Here is a 20,658-nt window from a genome sequence, read left to right as displayed (position 1 = left end):
GTGCAGGAGCCGTGCGCACGTGGCATATTAGAACGCAGCGATTCGGCTGCTGCCCGAATCGCTGCGTTCTAAGAAGTGACATGTCACTTCTTCTGTGCGGTTTGCATGCTGTCTATGGCAGGAGCTGCAGGCAGAGCGCACGAATTCTGCAGGCACCATGCGCTTCAGAACGGAGCTTTTCAGCTGCTCTCTGAAGTGCACCTTTTAGCTGCGGTGCAGAGCGCACACGTGGGCACATAGCAATAGGCAGACGTGTGTACACTTTTTGTATCCACTGCATAAGCCAAATATTTTTGTTGGTCAAGTATAAAAGAAGGGAATTTTGTTACTTACCGTAAATTCCTTTTCTTCTAGCTCTTATTGGGAGACCCAGACGATTGGGTGTATAGCACTGCCTCCGGAGGCCACACAAAGCAATTACACTAAAAAGTGTAAGGCCCCTCCCCTTCTGGCTATACACCCCCAGTGGGATCACTGGCTCACCAGTTTTAGTGCAAAAGCAAGAAGGAGGAAAGCCAATAACTGGTTTAAACAAATTCTCTCCGAGTAACAACGGAGAACTGAAAACCGTTCAACATGAACAACATGTGTACCCGCAAACAAACCAAAAATCCCGAAGGACAACAGGGCGGGTGCTGGGTCTCCCAATAAGAGCTAGAAGAAAAGGAATTTACGGTAAGTAACAAAATTCCCTTCTTCTTCAGCGCTCTATTGGGAGACCCAGACGATTGGGACGTCCAAAAGCTGTCCCTGGGTGGGTAAAGAAATACCTCATGTTAGAGCTGCAAGACAGCCCTCCCCTACGGGGAGGCAACTGCCGCCTGCAGGACTCTTCTACCTAGGCTGGCGTCCGCCGAAGCATAGGTATGCACCTGATAATGTTTGGTGAAAGTGTGCAGACTCGACCAGGTAGCTGCCTGGCACACCTGCTGAGCCGTAGCCTGGTGTCGTAATGCCCAGGATGCACCCACGGCTCTGGTAGAATGGGCCTTCAGCCCTGATGGAACCGGAAGCCCAGCAGAACGGTAGGCTTCAAGAATTGGTTCTTTGATCCATCGAGCCAGGGTGGCCTTAGAAGCCTGCGACCCTTTGCGCTGACCAGCGACAAGGACAAAGAGTGCATCCGAACGGCGCAAGGGCGCCGTGCGGGAAATGTAGATTCTGAGTGCTCTCACCAGATCTAACAAATGTAAATCTTTCTCATACCGATGAACTGCATGAGGACAAAACGAAGGCAAAGAGATATCCTGATTAAGATGAAAAGAGGATACCACCTTCGGGAGAAACTCCTGAATGGGGCGCAGCACAACCTTGTCCTGGTGGAAGACCAGGAAGGGAGCCTTGGATGATAGTGCTGCCAGCTCAGACACTCTCCGAAGAGATGTGATCGCTACCAGAAAAGCCACTTTCTGTGATAGTCTAGAAAGTGAAACCTCCCTCAGAGGCTCGAAGGGCGGCTTCTGGAGGGCAACCAGTACCCTGTTCAGATCCCATGGATCTAACGGCCGCTTGTACGGGGGTACAATATGACAAACCCCCTGCAGGAACGTGCGCACCTTAGGAAGGCGTGCCAAACGCCTCTGAAAAAAGACGGATAGCGCCGAGACCTGACCTTTAAGGGAGCTGAGCGACAAACCTTTTTCTAACCCAGATTGCAGGAAAGAAAGAAAGGTAGGCAATGCAAATGGCCAGGGAGACACTCCCTGAGCAGAGGACCAGGATAAGAATATCCTCCACGTTCTGTGGTAGATCTTAGCGGACGTGGGCTTCCTAGCCTGTCTCATGGTGGCAACGACCCCTTGGGACAATCCTGAAGACGCTAGGATCCAGGACTCAATGGCCACACAGTCAGGTTCAGGGCCGCAGAATTCCGATGGAAAAACGGCCCTTGGGACAGTAAGTCTGGTCGGTCTGGTAGTGCCCACGGTTGGCCGACCGTGAGCTGCCACAGATCCGGATACCACGCCCTCCTCGGCCAGTCTGGGGCGACAAGTATGACGCGGCTGCAATCGGATCTGATCTTGCGTAGCACTCTGGGCAAGAGTGCCAGAGGTGGAAACACATAAGGGAGCCGGAACTGCGACCAATCTTGCACTAGGGCGTCTGCCGCCAGCGCTCTTTGATCGCGAGACCGTGCCATGAAGGTTGGGACCTTGTTGTTGTGCCGTGACGCCATTAGGTCGACGTCCGGCACCCCCCAGCGGCGACAGATTTCCTGAAACACGTCTGGGTGAAGGGACCATTCCCCTGCGTCCATGCCCTGGCGACTGAGGAAGTCTGCTTCCCAGTTTTCTACGCCGGGGATGTGAACTGCGGATATGGTGGAGGCTGCGGCTTCCACCCACATCAGAATCCGCCGGACTTCCTGGAAGGCTTGCCGACTGCGTGTCCCCCCTTGGTGGTTGATGTATGCCACCGCTGTGGAGTTGTCCGACTGAATTCGGATCTGCTTTCCCTCCAGCCACTGCTGGAAGGCTAGTAGGGCAAGATACACTGCTCTGATTTCCAGAACATTGATCTGAAGGGTGGACTCCTGCCGAGTCCACGTACCCTGAGCCCTGTGGTGGAGAAAAACTGCTCCCCACCCTGACAGACTCGCGTCTGTCGTGACCACCGCCCAAGACGGTGGTAGGAAGGATCTTCCCTGTGATAATGAGGTGGGAAGAAGCCACCACAGCAGAGAGTCCTTGGCCGTCTGGGAAAGGGAGACTTTCCTGTCCAGGGATGTTGACTTCCCGTCCCATTGGCGGAGAATGTCCCATTGAAGTGGACGCAGATGAAACTGCGCAAACGGAACCGCCTCTATTGCCGCCACCATCTTCCCGAGGAAGTGCATGAGGCGTCTTAAGGAGTGCGACTGACTTTGAAGGAGAGCCTGCACCCCAGTCTGTAGAGACCGCTGCTTGTCCAGCGGAAGCTTCACTATCGCTGGGAGAGTATGAAACTCCATGCCAAGATACGTTAGTGATTGGGTCGGTGACAGATTTGACTTTGGGAAGTTGATGATCCACCCGAACGCCTGGAGAGTCTCCAGTGCAACATTCAGGCTGAGTTGGCATGCCTCTTGAGAGGGTGCCTTGACCAGTAGATCGTCCAAGTAAGGGATCACAGAATGTCCGTGAGAGTGCAAGACTGCTACCACTGCCGCCATGATCTTGGTGAACACCCGAGGGGCTGTCGCCAGACCAAATGGCAGAGCTACGAACTGAAGATGGTCGTCTCCTATCACGAAGCGTAGAAAGCGTTGGTGCTCTGTAGCAATCGGCACGTGGAGATAAGCATCTTTGATGTCTATTGATGCTATGAAATCTCCTTGAGACATTGAGGCAATGACTGAGCGGAGGGATTCCATCCGGAACCGCCTGGCGTTCACATGCTTGTTGAGCAGTTTTAGGTCCAGAACAGGACGGAAGGAGCCGTCCTTTTTTGGAACCACAAAGAGATTGGAGTAAAATCCTCGCCCCCGTTCCTGAGGGGGGACAGGGATCACGACTCCTTCTGCTCTTAGAGAGTCCACCGCCTGCAGCAGGGCATCTGCTCGGTTGGGGTGTGGGGAGGTTCTGAAGAACCGAAGTGGAGGTCGAGAACTGAACTCGATTCTGTACCCGCGAGACAAAATGTCTGTTACCCACCGGTCCTTGACCTGTGACAGCCAAATGTCGCAAAAGCGGGAGAGCCTGCCACCGACCGAGGATGCGGAGGGAGGAGGCCGAAAGTCATGAGGTAGCCGCTTTGGAAGCGGTTCCTCCATTTGCTTTCCTGGGGCGTGAGTGAGCCCGCCAGGAATCTGAGCTCCCTTGTTCTTTCTGAGTCCTTTTGGACGAGGAGAATTGGGCCTTGCCCGAGCCTCGAAAGGACCGAAACCTCGACTGCCACTTTTTCTGTTGAGGTTTACTTGCTCTGGGCTGTGGTAAGGAAGAGTCCTTACCCTTGGACTGTTTTATGATTTCAGCCAATGGCTCACCAAACAGTCTGTCTCTGGATAATGGCAAGCTGGTTAAGCATTTTTTGGAACCAGCATCTGCTTTCCAGTCCTTTAACCACAAGGCTCTGCGCAAAACCACAGAATTGGCGGACGCCATAGCGGTACGGCTCGTAGATTCTAGGACAGCATTGATAGCATAGGTCGCAAACGCAGACATTTGCGAAGTTAGGGACGCCACCTGCGGCACTGCTGGATGTATGACAGCATCCACCTGTGCTAAACCAGCTGAAATTTACGCTTGGGATACAGGAAATGGAACTTCTCCTGCTGTGCCGCTGCCTCCTCTGCAGAAGGGGCTGGGGGAGAAATATCCAACAGTCTATTAATTGCCGATATAAGGTCATTAACCATGGCGTCACCATCAGGGGCATCCAGATTGAAAGGAGCCTCAGGATTAGAATCCTGATCCCCGTCCTCAGTCTCATCACAGAGAGACTCTTCTCGCTGAGACCCTGAGCAGTGTGAGGACGTGGAGGGTCTTTCCCAGCGAGCTCGCTTAGGCTGCCTGGGACTGTCATCTGAGTCAGAGACTTCAGCCTGTGATGCTTGAGACCCCCTTGAAGTACGGATTAGTTCCAACTGAGGGGGACCGGAGAGCATAGACACAGCAGTGTCCATGGTCTGAGTAACTGGCCTGGACTGCAAGGTCTCCAGGATTTTTAACATAGTCACAGACATTTTGTCAGCAAAAACTGCAAAGTCTGTCCCCGTCACCGGGGCAGGGTTCACAGGCGTCTCTGCCTGGGCTACCACCACATTAGGCTCTGGCTGACGGAGTGCCACTGGGACTGAACATTGCATACAATGTGAGTCTTTGGAGCCTGCCGGTAGATCAGCCCCACATGCAGTACAAACAGTGTACACAGCCTGTGCCTTGGCACCCTTGCGTTTTGCGGATGACATGTTGCTGCCTCCTCAGAGCAGTACAGGGTGTCCAGCCAAGAAGCGACCTTACAGTGCAACTATATATATATATGGTACTAAGAAAAAAGTACACTAATATAACACTGAGGCACAAGTGGGGCCAGCACTAAAGTGCAGCTTACCGCCCGCTTAGGAGCGGGTGTGTGGTCGCCGAAATCCCTTTAGTCTGGGTCTCCCAGAGCCTGCTGCCTTTCCCCAGCCAGACCGCATGTGTAATGGCTGCCGGCATCCTTTGGAGAGGGGGGGCGGGCCCTGGGCGTATACAGACGAAGAGCGGGAAGCCTGCTTCCCACTGTGCCTAGTGAGAGGGCTGGAGCATGTAAATAAAGCTCCAGCCCTCGGCGCTGCCAATTGAGCAGCGTCTCTCCCCTACCCTGATTGACAGGGTGGGGGCGGGAACGAAGCGGCGCTAGGCCGCAGAAGCCGGGGGCTAAAGTTAGAAGCGCCGCCGCCGTAAAAGCGCGGTCGGCGCAAGTCCCCGGCGCACCACAAGTCGCAGCTGCGCCGCCGCTCCAGTAGCGGTCGGCGCAGTAGTTCCCAACATGTAACGTCACTCAGCAAAGCTGCAGTGACCTAACCCCAGCGCACAGCGCTACTGTCCCCGGCGCACTATAACGCTCAGCAAGCCTTGAGAGTGTCCGTGCCTGCCGGGGACACAGAGTACCTGAAAGTTGCAGGGCCTTGTCCCTGAACGGCACTCCCGCTCCAAATCCAGCAGGTTCTATGGGTCTGTGGATGGAGCCCGGCCTCAGGGCTTGGAGGCCGGTAAGATCCCACTTCCACAGAGCCCTAAGGGGATGTGGAAGGAAAACAGCATGTGGGCTCCAGCCTCTGTACCAGCAATAGTTACCTCAACCTTACAAGCACCACCGCGGGTGAGAAGGGAGCATGCTGGGGGCCCCATATGGGCCCTCTTTTCTTCCATCCGATATAGCCAGCAGCTACTGCTGACTACAAACAGTGGAGCTATGCGTGGATGTCTGACCTCCTTCGCACAAAGCAGAAAACTGGTGAGCCAGTGATCCCACTGGGGGTGTATAGCCAGAAGGGGAGGGGCCTTACACTTTTTAGTGTAATTGCTTTGTGTGGCCTCCGGAGGCAGTGCTATACACCCAATCGTCTGGGTCTCCCAATAGAGCGCTGAAGAAATACATATAAAATAAATAAAAAAGAAAAAAGGTGTTACCTGCCAGTGTGCTTGTATGCCTGAATGCTCGGACCTGGGAGTCTGAGAGACCGGTCAGAAGGGAAATCACAGTGTCCATCATGTACTCGTCGTATATGATGCTATACTGACACTGCCGGATCAAGACGCCAATGAACTCACAGAAGTTGCCGCGAAACTTTTTCCAGTGAGGGCCAGGCATTGTGAGAGGGTAGTCACCGCTGTCCTAAAAAAAAAAAAAAAATATATGAGATAAAACCTCTTAAATATTCCATAGTTCCAAAAATCGCAAGTATAACATAGACGTTGTAAGCAATCAGGGGGAAGACTATGGCTTAGGCTTACCCAACACATTTGAGAATCCAGTCGCATCCTTGGTTCTAACCATTAGTAGGTCTCAGTAAACACATACATTTCCCACAAAATCTAATTCACATATATGAGAATGTATATATTGCAGCCAATCAGTGAGCTCCGCGGCCCTGCCAGAGCTGCTGAGCTCTATCGTTTACTGCAGCAATGACTTCAGCACTTGAAAATAAACAACGGAAGCAGCGGCAGGGGGTGAATTAAAACCATTTGTTATAAAAAAAAACAAAAAAAACAAAAAAAAAAAACAAATTGCCAGGAGAGAGGCTGATTCAATAATTCCTCCCGCTGCTGTTGACCATTTAGATGACGCTGTTTATCTTAGAGCAGCATGTAAATTGCACAGTTTTTGCAGGGAACGGATAGGTTACCATGGCAGCCAGGAGCATGCTGAAATCCCCATTGCTGCCATCTTGGTACTACTGTGGAACTTCAAATAGGTCAACGAGTTACTCTTTACTATTGAAGTATAAACGATCAGGCGATCACAGGTCCCGGTCTAATAATGATACACACGCCTTCACACAGCTCAATTGGCACAAAAAAAATATATATATTTTTTTCTAATACAAATTTAGTATTTTTTTTCACGTTTGGCATTATTGTAATCATATTGGCCAACAGAGATTTGCACCTAGGTATTTTTTTTTACTGTGCAATGCGCACCAAAACAAAACCCCAAAAATTATGGCAGATTGAGTTTTATTTTTTTTTTTTTACCATTCCACCCCACTTGGTGTTTATTTTCCCATTCCTCAGTATGTTGTTAGATAAAATGAATGGTGTTATTGAAAACTAAAAAGCTTCAAAACTCGTCCCTCAGAAAACAAATGAGCATATGGCTATATCAATAGACGAAGAGGGGGGAAAAAAGTTATGCTGTGGAGGTGGCCTGAGCTATAGCTTGTTTGTTCTAACGTAATAAGATTATCTGTGTATGTAAAAAAAAAATCAAAATATAGATGTAGTTGTATAATTATCTATGTGTCTATATAGCAATCACACAGATTCATAATATGATTTTAAGCTGTATAGTCATGAAGGGGTTACCAAGAATAAGTGAACAGATGTACAAACAATGAAAGTCTTCATAATGATGAGCAAAAGTCTTATCAGTAGTTTCACATAGAAAGAATGGATAACGAACAGATGTATTTTATAGTATACTGGGAAAAGAAGGGAATTTTGTTTACTTACCGTAAATTCCTTTTCTTCTAGCTCCTATTGGGAGACCCAGACAATTGGGTGTATAGCTTCTGCCTCCGGAGGCCACACAAAGTATTACACTTTAAAAAGTGTAACCCCTCCCCTCTGCCTATACACCCTCCCGTGCATCACGGGCTCCTCAGTTTTGGTGCAAAAGCAGGAAGGAGGAAACTTATAAATTGGTCTAAGGTAAATTCAATCCGAAGGATGTTCGGAGAACTGAAAACCATGAACCAAAAGAACAATTCAACATGAACAACATGTGTACACAAAAGAACAACCAGCCCGAAGGGAACAGGGGCGGGTGCTGGGTCTCCCAATAGGAGCTAGAAGAAAAGGAATTTACGGTAAGTAAACAAAATTCCCTTCTTCTTTGTCGCTCCATTGGGAGACCCAGACAATTGGGACGTCCAAAAGCAGTCCCTGGGTGGGTAAAAGAATAGCCCGATAAAAAGAGCCGACAACGGCCCCCTCTTACAGGTGGGCAACCGCCGCCTGAAGGACTCGCCTACCTAGACTGGCATCTGCCGAAGCATAGGTATGCACCTGATAGTGTTTCGTGAAAGTGTGCAGACTAGACCAGGTAGCCGCCTGACACGCCTGCTGAGCCGTAGCCCGGTGCCGCAATGCCCAGGACGCACCTACGGCTCTGGTAGAATGGGCTTTCAGCCCTGAAGGAATCGGAAGCCCAGACGAACGGTAGGCTTCAAAAATCGGTTCCTTGATCCACCGAGCCAAGGTTGACTTGGAAGCCTGCGACCCCTAACGCTGGCCAGCGACAAGGACAAAGAGCGCATCAGAACGGCGCAGTGGCGCCGTGCGAGACACGTAGAGCCGGAGTGCTCTCACTAGATCTAACAAGTGCAAATCCTTTTCACATTGGTGAACTGGATGAGGGCAAAATGAAGGTAAGGAGATATCCTGATTGATATGAAAAGGGGATACCACCTTAGGGAGAAATTCCGGGACCGGACGCAGAACCACCTTATCCTGGTGAAAAACCAGGAAGGGGGCTTTGCATGACAGCGCTGCAAGCTCTGACACTCTTCGGAGTGATGTAACTGCCACTAGAAATGCCACCTTCTGCGAAAGATGTGATAGAGAGACATCCCGCAGCGGCTCGAAAGGTGGTTTCTGAAGAGCCCTTAGAACCCTGTTAAGATCCCAGGGTTCCAGCGGCCGCTTGTAAGGTGGAGCTATGTGGCAAACTCCCTGCAGGAACGTGCGGACCTGCGGAAGCTGGCTAGACTCTTTTGAAAAAACACGGAAAGCGCCGATACTTGTCCCTTGAGAGAGCCGAGAGACAAACCCTTGTCCATTCCGGATTGAAGGAAGGAAAGAAAAGTGGGTAAGGCAAACGGCCAGGGGGTAAAACCCTTATCAGAGCACCAGGATAAGAAGATCCTCCAAGCCCTGTGATAGATCTTGGCGGAAGTAGGTTTCCTAGCCTGTCTCATAGTGGGAATGACATCTTGAGATAACCCTGAGGACGCTAGGAGCCAGGACTCAATGGCCACACAGTCAGGTTGAGGGCCGCAGAATTCAGATGGAAAAATGGCCCTTGAGACAGCAAGTCTGGTCGGTCTGGGAGTGCCCACGGTTGACCCACCGTGAGGTGCCACAGATCCGGGTACCACGACCTCCTCGGCCAGTCTGGAGCGACGAGGATGGCGCGGCGGCAGTCGGACCTGATCTTGCGTAACACTCTGGGCAGCATTGCCAGAGGAGGAAATACATAAGGCAGTCGAAACTGCGACCAATCCTGAACTAATGCGTCCGCCGCCAGAGCTCTGTGATCCTATGACCGTGCCATGAATGCCGGGACTTTGTTGTTGTGCCGAGACGCCATGAGATCGACGTCCGGCGTTCCCCAGCGGCAACAGATCTCTTGAAACACGTCCGGGTGAAGAGACCATTCCCCTGCGTCCATGCCCTGGCGACTGAAAAAGTCTGCTTCCCAGTTCTCTACGCCCGGGATGTGAACTGCGGAGATGGTGGAGGCTGTGGCCTCCGCCCACAGCAGAATCCGCCGAACTTCTTGGAAGGTTTGACGGCTGCGCGTGCCGCCCTGGTGGTTGATGTACGCGACCGCTGTGGCGTTGTCCGACTCTATGCGGATCTGCCTGCCCTCCAGCCACCGATGGAACGCCTTTAGGGCCAGATACACTGCCCTTATCTCCAGAACATTGATCTGAAGGAAGGACTCTGTCGGAGTCCAGGTTCCCTGATGATACCAAGTCTCCTGTCCGTCAGAATCCCACAGGGGCTGCGGAGGGAGCCCGGTCCCAGTGAATGGACGACCGGTTAGGATCCCACTTCTCCCAGAGCCTCTAAGGGATGGGGAAGGAAAACGGCATGTGGCTCCAGCCTTTGTACCCGCAATGGGTACCTCAACCTTAACAGCACCGCCGACTCAGTGGGGTGAGAAGGGAGCATGCCGGGGGCCCTGTGGGGGGCCCTCTTTTCTTCCATCCGATACAATCAGCAGCTGCTGCTGACTAAAATGGGAGCTCGAGTGAATGTATGCCTCCTTCAACACAAAGCATAAAAACTGAGGAGCCCTTGATGCACGGGAGGGTGTATAGGCAGAGGGGAGGGGTTACACTTTTTAAAGTGTAATACTTTGTGTGGCCTCCGGAGGCAGAAGCTATACACCCAATTGTCTGGGTCTCCCAATGGAGCGACAAAGAAATTAGGGAGTTGAATGCTCCCTGTTCTAGTCCCAAGGTCAATGATGCATTCTGTATAATTGAATCTATCCAATACACGAGTTCAGTTGGTGACGCTGGCTCAAAGAGAACACGTCTTGTGTGATCATTGTGTGATTCATTAACAACAGCTCTGATATACAGCTAATACGGCACCGGCCACTGAATATCTTAAACGAAGATACCATTAGCTATCTTCAACTAAATTTCTCCCTTGACAATGCCTCTTGGAAGGAGAAGAAAAACCGAAAAAGCAAAACTTAAAAATTGCTCAGGCTTTTAGGGGTTGACTATCCAAATCAGAGAAAGGGTGCACGACATTCTAATTTACTTTAAATAGCCTTCTTGCTATGGAAACAAGTCACACGACAGTCAAAATGTTCTGAGCACTTCCCACTCTGCGCCCTCATTTCCAGCCAGTGCTGGGATCGACCAGTACCGGTTGTGTACTGGTTCCCAGTGCCAGGACCGGCTAGGCTGACTGGGGAGGGACGTCCGGGTATAGAATGGAGCAACAACATGGCTCTTGTGGGATGACGTGGACAGGCACAAACGGATGCTAAGAAAAATACTTTAGAAACTACATATTTAAAAAAAAAAAAAAAAGAAAAAGCCACTACTGGAAAGCAAAGCATTGAGGTACAGTTTAGAGTCAGCCTGCTCCTTACCAGGCAGATGCCGGCTGTGTTATACAGCCGGCATCTGCCTGTAACTGCTAGCATCGCTGCAATTTTATCATGTTAATACTGCTGTCAATCACTGACTCTGGAATTTAAATAAGGTCATCACAATGGGCCAATGGTTTAGCATGGTAGCAAGGGGGCTAATGAAGGCCTACATAACTGCCATCTCATACCTGCTATCCAGGTAGAGGATGAGCTTCATGGGAGAACTGTGATTTCGCTATCATATTAATGTTTCGCAACATATAACAGATTGCAGGTTCAAATCCCCAGAGGACTAAAAAATAAATAGTTGAAATCACCGCTTATTTCGCTTTTTCATAAAGTTCCTCGTCAACATACTTGGATTTTTTTTTTTAACAATTCTTAGTGCATTGTAAATGGATCGTGTCACTATCATCGCCACGGTGATCCGCATACATATCAGGTGATTTCAAGAGCTGACATGTGTGCTTGCAAGTTATGAGTGGAATCGCATTCCACCAGCAACTTTTAACCCCTTACATCTCGCTGCCAAAATCTGGCAGTTAGATGTAAATGCGTGCGGCCATTACTTTTACTTACTGCCGCCCCCACCGGAAGTCACGTGCGTGATCACATGACTTTCGGTGGTTGCCATGGTAGCACAGGGTCATGTGATGATGCCTGTAACTAACATGAGTCACTTTCTCTCAGTGCCGGCATAATGCCAGCACTGAGGGTAAAGCAGCGCATCTGCAGTTCTCAGCTATGTAGCTGTGATCTGAAGATATGGCAGAGCGATCGCATTGTTGATCCATATAGCCCCCTAGCGGTAAAAGTAAAATTTTAGAAAAAAAAAACCTAAAAAGTTCAAATCACCCCCCTTTCGCCCCATTGAAAATTAAAAAGTTAAAAAAATAAAAACACACACTTATTTGGTATTGCCTTTTCAGAAATGCTCGATCAAAATATAAAAATAAATTAATCTGATCAGTAAACGGCGTAGCGGCAAAAAATTCTAAACGCCAAAATTACGTTTTTTGGTCGCCGCAAGTTTTGCGCAAAATGAAATAATTGGCGATCAAAACGTAGCATCTGCGCAAAAATGGTTCAACTAAAACAGTCAGCTCGAGATGCAAAAAAATAAGCCGTCACTGAGCCATAGATGCCGAAAAACGAGAACGCTACGGGTTTTGGAAAATGGCGCAAAACGTACGCCATTTTTTTTTGGACAGGCTTGTGAATTCTTTTAACCCCTTAGATACAAGTAAACCTATACATGTTTGGTATCCAGTACACTATATGGTAAAACTTATGGTTTCATTTAAAAGTACAACTCATCCAACAAAAAACAAGACAGAAAAATAAAAAAAAAAAAGTTACGGCTCTCGGAAGAAGGGGAGCAAAAAAAAAAAAAAAAAAAAGGAACGGAAAAAACAGAAAACGCCCGGGGGCTGAAGGGGTTAAGTAGCTAAAGAATGGACGGATGTAAACCTCTTCACAAGCAGCCTTGAATTCTAACAATCCATACAAGATTGGTTTCAACACTTTACAACACTCATACCTCATCAAATTCTTCAGTCATTTTTCGGATAATTTCAGCATTCTGCATATTCCTGAACATCTCAATTCTTACCGTACCTGTAAACCACAAATAAAAAGTTACAGAACGTTTATAGGGCTTCAGACAACTACAATAATAGTTAAATCATGAATAATTTAAGCAAACCAAGAAAAAGGTGTGTGTGTGTGTGTGTGTATATTATACATACACATATATATATACACATACATATATATATATACATATATATATATACACATACATATTATATATATATATATATATATATATATATATATATATATATATATATATATATATATATATATATACATATGTATATATATACTATATACATATGTGTGTGTATATGTAGGGAAATACAATGAGCCTGTAAGACCTGAAGAACATGGGATTCCTGTATACTAAATATATAGAAGCTTGAATTGTGAAATCGTTCCCGCAGTTACAGAGTGAGTTTCAGTTACCGGCGTCCGGCTGGCTCCACTACAGACAATTAAAACATGCGATTGCAGCCCAAGCGGCTAAACAAAGTGTGGCCATACAGACTGACCTGGTACTGGAGTATGTGTGTAAGGGCGGAGGAAGCACTAAAGGGATCATTTCTGGCACGTATAAAGATATACTACATACCTTTCTGTTAGAATACCCAATTAAAACTAAATCTAAATGGGAGGAGGAAGTTGGGCCGATAACGGAGGAGGTGTGGGAGAGTATCCTGGCGTATGTCCCTAAACTTTCCATGAGCGAACCAGCCAGACTGTCTCACCTATACGTGATTCACCGGGTATATAGGTCTCCCTTACTGATGTTTAAAATGGGGTTGAAAAGGAATTCGGAGTGTCCAAGGTGTCAGGGATCTGACGCAGGTATTTTTCATATGATGTGGTCTTGTCCGAGACTGGTCTCCTTTTGGACTAAGGTTATCCACAAGATAGGAAGAACATATGGGTGTGTCCTCCCCAGGGAACCAGTGCTATGCCTATTGGGATATGTTGAGGAGCTTGGGGTGGAAAATACTATGAAAATTGTCATTGCTAGGCTGCTGTATGCGGCAAGAAAGCTAATCGCCAGGTCCTGGATTAAAAAAGACCCCCCGACCAGGGGAGAGTACATTAAAAGGGTGAAATGTATTCTTCAGCTGGAACGGGGAGTGTATGAAAGAAGGGGGAATGTTAAAATGTTTGAGAAGCTCTGGTCTCCTTGGCTGCAATGCGAATAAGACGAGTGATGGACCAGTAAACTGATATGGGACGGGGATAGCCGTCTGAGACCTCTGATGTGTATGTTTTGTTTCATTTGTGTTACTAGTTGTTCCTCCTGCACAACGGGATGGTTGCTATACTACAGTTGAAGGGTATTATAAGTGTGTACTATATGGGATGTAGTATCGGGGAGAAGTGTTGCTGCCGGGGTGGGGGAGGGGGAGTTAAAGGGGTAATAGATGTGATAAATTTAATTTGGATGCCGATTTGTTATTCTGTTGTATGTACTCTGTTTTAATAAAAAAGTATCTGATTTAAAAAAAAAAAAAAAATATATAGAAGCTTCAGATTGTATAGTTATGTGATGGAAAAACCCTTAAAAAAAAATATATAAATAAATATTAAGCAAAATATCCAATTATATATGTGGTATTCTGCCTAATTTATGTCGGAGGTTAGAGAACCCCTCTATGTGCAGTAGTTTGAGGAGTACAGAAAAAGCAAACCTGCTCTGTATGATTCTTATTTACATAGAGTAAAAAAAAACCCCAAATATCTTAAAAATAAAAATAAGTCCAATAAGCTTGTGAAGTTGCTCTGCTCAGTCTACAGCAGGGATCTCAAACACGCGGGTAGACCATGAAGCTGCTTCTTGTGGCCCCAAGACATGTAGACCCTTTAACTATCACGGCCCGCAATAGGGGTCCGCCAATGTCCGCGCATTATTTCAGTTTAATTATTTGCCACTGCTGCGCGGAGACAAGTTCTCTGTACAGATATTCCATTGGCAGCCACTGGCCAATCAGAGGCCAGCAGCTGACGGTGTATGAAGTCAGCTGCTGGACTCTAATTAGCCAGTGGCTGCCATTGGTAAAGGTTGTGCAGAGAGTCTGCGAGGTGCCAGAAAGACATTCAACTGAAATAAAGTGCTGACCGCAACAGCCCCCTACACCGCAAGAAGCAAGAAAGAGGACAATGAGGGAACAGAGGACAGGTGAGGAAAAACTTTTTTCTTTGTGTGTGCATGTTTATGTGAAGAATGTATATTAGGAGACATAGGGGACATTGCTACAAGAAGGACTAGGAAAGGGGACATTACTACCAGAAGGGGACAAGGATGAGCACATTACTACAAGGGACCAGGATGGGGCACATTATTACAGGATGAGAACAATCATGGGCACATTACTACAGGATGGGCATATTACCACAGGATGGGGACAAGTATGGGCACATTAATTCAAGAAGGGAACCAGGATATAGCACATTACTACAAGAAGAGAACCTGAATGGGCACATTACTGCAGGATAGGAACAAGGATGGGGCACATTACTACAGAATTGGGACAAGAAAGGGCAAATAAGTACAGGATGGGGACCAGGATAGGCACAGTAATAAAATGAGGACCAAAATGGGAACATTACTAAAAGATGGTGGCCAAAATTACTATATAGTGCTAATTGTAAAGCCATATTACTTACAAAGGGATAAAATGTAAAAAAAATAAAATAAATAAATTCAAAATGAAAAGCATGCAAACTTTTTTTTACCATTAAAAATGTTTAATATATAAAGCGGAGTGTGTGTATGTATGTATGTCTGCTAAAGGAATCTGCACCGTCACATTTACAATCACAACATTTTGCATAGACACCCCATGTGACTGAGGGAATGTCAGACTATGTTTTGACGGGAAAATTTAACCCCGCGCTTTACAGTTACTCTCCAAAAAAACAGCCTCCATTTAAGTGAATGGCGCTGCGAGCTACAGGTTATTAATAGGCGCTGGGATTGGTTGCTATAGGAACAAAGGAAATTGTTAGTATAAGAAGCTCATGTGTGAGGTAATCTGTGGAGAGACAGACCGGGCAAGAGACACAGACACAGAAATGGCAAGAGACACAGACACAGAGAGATGGCAAGACACACAGAGATAGCAAGAGACAGACCTACAGAGAGATAGCAAGAGACAGGCAGACACACAGTCAGGCAGATGGAGAGACAGACAGAGACAGAGATACAGATACAGACAGGGAAAGAGACAGACACAAGCAGACAGTGAAAGAAAGACAGACAAAGACTGGGAGAGAGATACAGAAACAGTTACTATCCCGGGCAACGCCGGGCCCTACAGCTAGTTTTATATAAACAAAAATAAGTGCACATTTGTTATAATAAATGAGAGAGAAAAAATGTTTTTAAAAATTGTGATCTAAAAATGTACATACAGAAAAAGTTAATGTACCACTAAAAAGGTCACTTTGTCCTGTAAAGAATGCGGCCCCCCAAAATTAATTTTTTTTTTTATGTGTGGCCCAATACTCAGCCTAGTTTGAGACCCCTGGGCTACATGATTACTTCATTAGCTGACCCTCACACCGCTACTTACATGACAGTAGTCACCTGTGGTCTCATGTTATTAATGCCTCCCCGGCTCGGACAGCGCACAACAATCCTCTTACCTTTACACCCGGAACACTGGATGAAGAAGTTTATCAGGTCTAGAAGCGCAATATCTCGGTCCTGCTTGTAAGATTCAATCCAGTCATCGACCACAGACTGTGGAGGAAAGAGGCCATGGTTTGGGTCAGCAATATCAGAATAGCGCCTTGAATTCACTTTTACAGCTCTATTATTTAAAGATGTGCTGTACTTCTGGAGACTATAATTTCAGTGGGAAATAATGATTTTATATGTCACGCAGCTGTGATGCCAACTTGACACTTATACCATAAATGCCAACTACTCTGATAAAATGTGTATATATATATATATATATATATATATATATATATATATATATATATAGCAGCGCTCTTATATCCAGTAAGGGCGTTTGCTTCCACATTGGATCCTAATGCATAGATATAAGGAGCAGCAAAGACCAAACCGGATGCTCCCTGCAAACAGAGGTCCTTTGGGGGAAAAAAATACTTCTGCTCAATTTTGCACAAGTGGCCATCTTGACGATAGTGATTACCTGCATGGCACTCTTGCCCATCTTTACAACTTCGAAGAGGGTGACGGGCTCGCCTTCTCCGTTCTGCTGAGGATGTCCGTTTGCCCGGCCTCTTCCTCTGGATCCCGGCTCTCCCCGACTCCTCTCACCTGGAGTCTTTCGCGGTTTCTTTATGGCGGACTGAAAAGAGAAGGAGTAATTGAGGACACGTTTTCCAACATGTAAAGATGCAGGTCGTGGAGAGATCTCAGCGCCACATACCGGGGGTCTTCCTGGACGCCCTCTTTTTCTCTTTCCTTTCACCTCTATGTCCTCCACAATCTCGGAGCTCATCTCGCTGGCCACGGCGGACATGTCTGTGTGTACCGTACCGCTTTCATTGGTGGAGTCCCTATGAGAAAGTATATATTATACTCTGTTCTCTGGATCAGGAAAATGATACTGGAAACACCAAGTACAAGACAAGAACTTACTGCAAAACTGACAGCTCAGAAGTAATCATCGTTGCACAAGTTTTCTTTCCAGACGAGGTAAATCCCAGGGAGATTTGCTGCCAAATGTTAGCTTCAGGTTCAGTTATTGGAAATTGCTCCGTGATAAACCTAAGAAAATAAACAACATAACAAAATGTTAGAAAAATGCAAGTGCGGGATCAGTTTACTGCTCATTTCTCCCATTATATAAGACGCTATCGTGAGATGGAGCAGCCTCCGCTCACCCCAGTCACATTTTAGGTTTTGGAAAGGAGGTGCAGATATCAGCACACACTGTATGCATTAGGGTGAGTGCTCACAATTCGGGTTCACAGCGTTTTGGATGCAGTATGTTTCAGCTGCTTCCAAAATGCTGTGATGTACAGTACAAGCACAGTGGATGGGATTTATAGAAATCCCATGCCCACTGTGTGTGTGGCCTGCAGAGTAAGCTAACCTGTGGTGCCACTTAGGCTGCTTTCACACTTGCGTTGCTTTGCATCAGTTGTAATCTGTCGCCTTGAGGAAATACGGTATCCTGCAAAATATTTTGCAGGAATCTGTTTTTTTTCCCCATAGACTTGTATGGACGACGGATTGCGACTGATGGCCTTGCGTTGCATCCGCCGTGATGGATCAGTTGTGGAATGAATGACTGTCGGGCGGCAGCAACACAGCATGTAGCATTTTTCGGAGTGTAAAAAAAAAAAACCGCAGTGCGCAGGAATCCGTCGGCGTCCGTCGTTTTTATAATGGATGGCTATAGGAGCGGAATCCGTTGGAATGAGTCATTGGACGGATTCCTGTGACGAATCCATCATTTATCAACTGAGCGCATGCTCAGATGAGTAAATTCCGGAAAAAAAAAGCTGCAACGGATCAGTTTTTTTTTGAAGCATCAGTTGCGGCACTATCTACAACGCATCCGTTACATCAGTCACACAACGGATTGCAACCGATACAAAACGATGCAGCTTTACCGAACCGCAAGCATGTCAATTCCAAGTGTTCTCCGCAAGGAGAACAGAATAGAGACCGCAGCGCAACAAATCCTGATCACGGGCATAAACAGCTGAGGTCTCCTGAGGACACAGTGGGTCCTGATCATGGTCACCTACTCTAAAAGGACACTGAACTCCTCTCTGACAGATAGTCAATAACTGAGTGATGGGGGTATGAACATTCGGAAACTCACCAAACCAGACCTCCTTAAAGGGAACCTGCCAGCAGAAATTTTGCCCTAAACCTAAGAAAGTTTCCCCTTCTGCAGGCTCCTGGGCTGCATTCTAGCAAGGTTCCTATAGTTATTCTGCCCCCTTTTAGATCAAAATAAATAGTTTATAAAGTGGTAACTTTCAGTTTGAAAATCTTGTTAATTCTGCCACGGGGGCGGGCTGTCTGTCCGTTACTGTCCCTCCTGCCGCTTTAGGCCGTTCCCCAACGTTCATTTACATACCTCAGGACGTCGCCCAGTGCGTCCGATGTCTCGCGCATGCGCCGTGCCACTGTAGCGGGACTGTGCACAGTGGGACCGTTGGTGACGTTGCGCAGGCACGAGATTATGGGCGGCGCTGTGATTTTCATCAGCAAGCTCCCGCCCATAATCTCGTGCCCGCGCTTTCCCCTCTGCTTCCACCGTTCTGCGCATTCCCTGGCTAGATGACCAGATGATCGGTGGTGTCCTGCTCCGCTCCTCCCATCCATTTCCTGCTCCAGGGCTAGATGGGAAAGAGGTGACGTTGGGTCATCTGGCCAGGGAATGCGCAGAATGCTGGAGGCAGAGGTGAGAAAGCGCGGGCACGAGATTATGGGCGGGAACTTGCTGATGAAAATCACAGCACCGCCCATAATCTCGTGCCTGCGCAACGTCACCAGCGGTCCCACTGTGCACAGTCCCGCTACAGTGGCACGGCGCATGCGCGATACATCGGACGCACTGGGCGGCGTCCTGAGGTATGTAAATGAGCGTTGGGGGTCGGCCTAAAGAAGCAGAAGGGACAGTAATGGACAGACAGCCCGCCACCGTGGTAGAATTAACAAGATTTTCAAACTGAAAGGTACCACTTTATAAACTATTTATTTTGATCTAAAAGGGGGCACAATAACAATGGGAACTTTGCTAGAATGCAGCCCAGGAGCTGCAGAAGGGGAAACTTTTAGGTTTAGGGCAAAATTTCTGCTGGCAGGTTCCCTTTAAGAATAAAAAGAATGTCCAACATGCGCACTGCACTCATTCTCTGTGGGACTGCTGAGAGCGCACAGTATAGCAGCCCCCACAGAGGAGGACATTCAACCTTGTAAAAAACAAAACAAAAAAAACAAAACACAAAAACAAAGCTAAGGATAAATGCTGCTAAAATAGTGGGAGAAACATCTGTATCTGACAACACAACCAAAAAACTCACCACTTTAAAAGCGGCTAATTGTGGGGTATGCAGTAGTGATGAGCGAGCATTACTATGCCCGGGTGCTCTGTGCTCGTAACGAGCTGTCGGACGGGCTTGTACCATGCATAATGGAAGATCTTCTGGGAAAAATACCCACTGACCTCCATTATAATCAAAACTGGAGTCAAGCCCGTATGAGTGTCAGACTGCTGCTCGCTCACCATTCGTATTCAGCTTTTCACTAATCTGCCATACGGTTCACAGATATAAGCCTTTTTATCCTGTGACCATTTTTTTTCCCAAAAGGGGCATGACTCAAAGTAATGCAGACCACCCTAAAGACACGCCCCCAGTGACCCCTGTAAGCCACACCCACTTGGCAAGCCATAAAAATTAGCACTAAATAGAAAAGCCCGTATCACTAGAATTGTATGGCGGATTTGGAAAAAGTGGATTAGTCAGAAACCGTGGGAATAAAAAGAAAAGCAAACCAAGGTACTTCTGAACTGGTGACCGCAAAATGAAGAACTAATATTTTATATGGGTAAAGACAAGACAGAAGACGCAGAACCCGAGGAGACTACTACATGACTGAAACCAGATGGCGACAACTTTTTTTTTTAAGCTGCGTTTTTGAGCTTGAAAAAAAAAAAAAAAAAATGGACATGTCAATTCTTTCCTGCATTTTTCTGTATTCCCCCCCCCCCCCCATGCAATGCATTAGAAAGATGCAGAGATCAAAAACGCACCAAACGGTAAAAACGCATGCGTTTTTACCGGTGTTTTTTTTTGCCGCGGCTGCGTTTTTATCACCAACGCACAAAAACGCAGCGTCAAAAAAACGCAGCGTGTGCACATAGCCTATATAGACTACAAGGGAAAGGACGTTCAACAATCCTAGAAAACAGTGACAGCCCTCCCCGCCAGAGGAAACCCACAACCTGTGCCATTAGAGGTTCATCATATCACACACTACAATTCGTTATCTTGCAAGTGATGGCATCTTTTACAAACGTCTGCAAATACCCGTTGAAAATGAATGCTATT

At 47.3% G+C, this 20,658-nt stretch overlaps 1 protein-coding gene across 3 annotated transcripts in view; it reads right to left on the bottom strand.

Moving 5' to 3' along the window:
* Positions 1-20,658, bottom strand: part of STAG1 (STAG1 cohesin complex component) — a 331,716-nt gene that overhangs the window by 184,109 nt on the left and 126,949 nt on the right. For all 3 annotated transcript variants that reach the window (XM_075341032.1, XM_075341033.1, XM_075341034.1), the window contains exons 2-7: positions 17,225-17,353; positions 17,013-17,142; positions 16,773-16,931; positions 16,255-16,351; positions 12,566-12,642; positions 6,096-6,300 (exon numbers count right to left, since the gene is read on the bottom strand). In XM_075341032.1, coding sequence (XP_075197147.1) covers positions 6,096-6,300; positions 12,566-12,642; positions 16,255-16,351; positions 16,773-16,931; positions 17,013-17,142; positions 17,225-17,253 — 697 coding nt within the window. In that variant the 5' untranslated portion in view covers positions 17,254-17,353. The remainder of the gene's footprint in view (positions 1-6,095; positions 6,301-12,565; positions 12,643-16,254; positions 16,352-16,772; positions 16,932-17,012; positions 17,143-17,224; positions 17,354-20,658) is intronic.

Source organism: Anomaloglossus baeobatrachus, chromosome 3 (assembly GCF_048569485.1).
Source record: "Anomaloglossus baeobatrachus isolate aAnoBae1 chromosome 3, aAnoBae1.hap1, whole genome shotgun sequence".
Classification (NCBI taxonomy): Eukaryota; Metazoa; Chordata; class Amphibia; order Anura; family Aromobatidae; genus Anomaloglossus; species Anomaloglossus baeobatrachus.
This window is presented reverse-complemented; position numbering and strand designations above follow the sequence as displayed.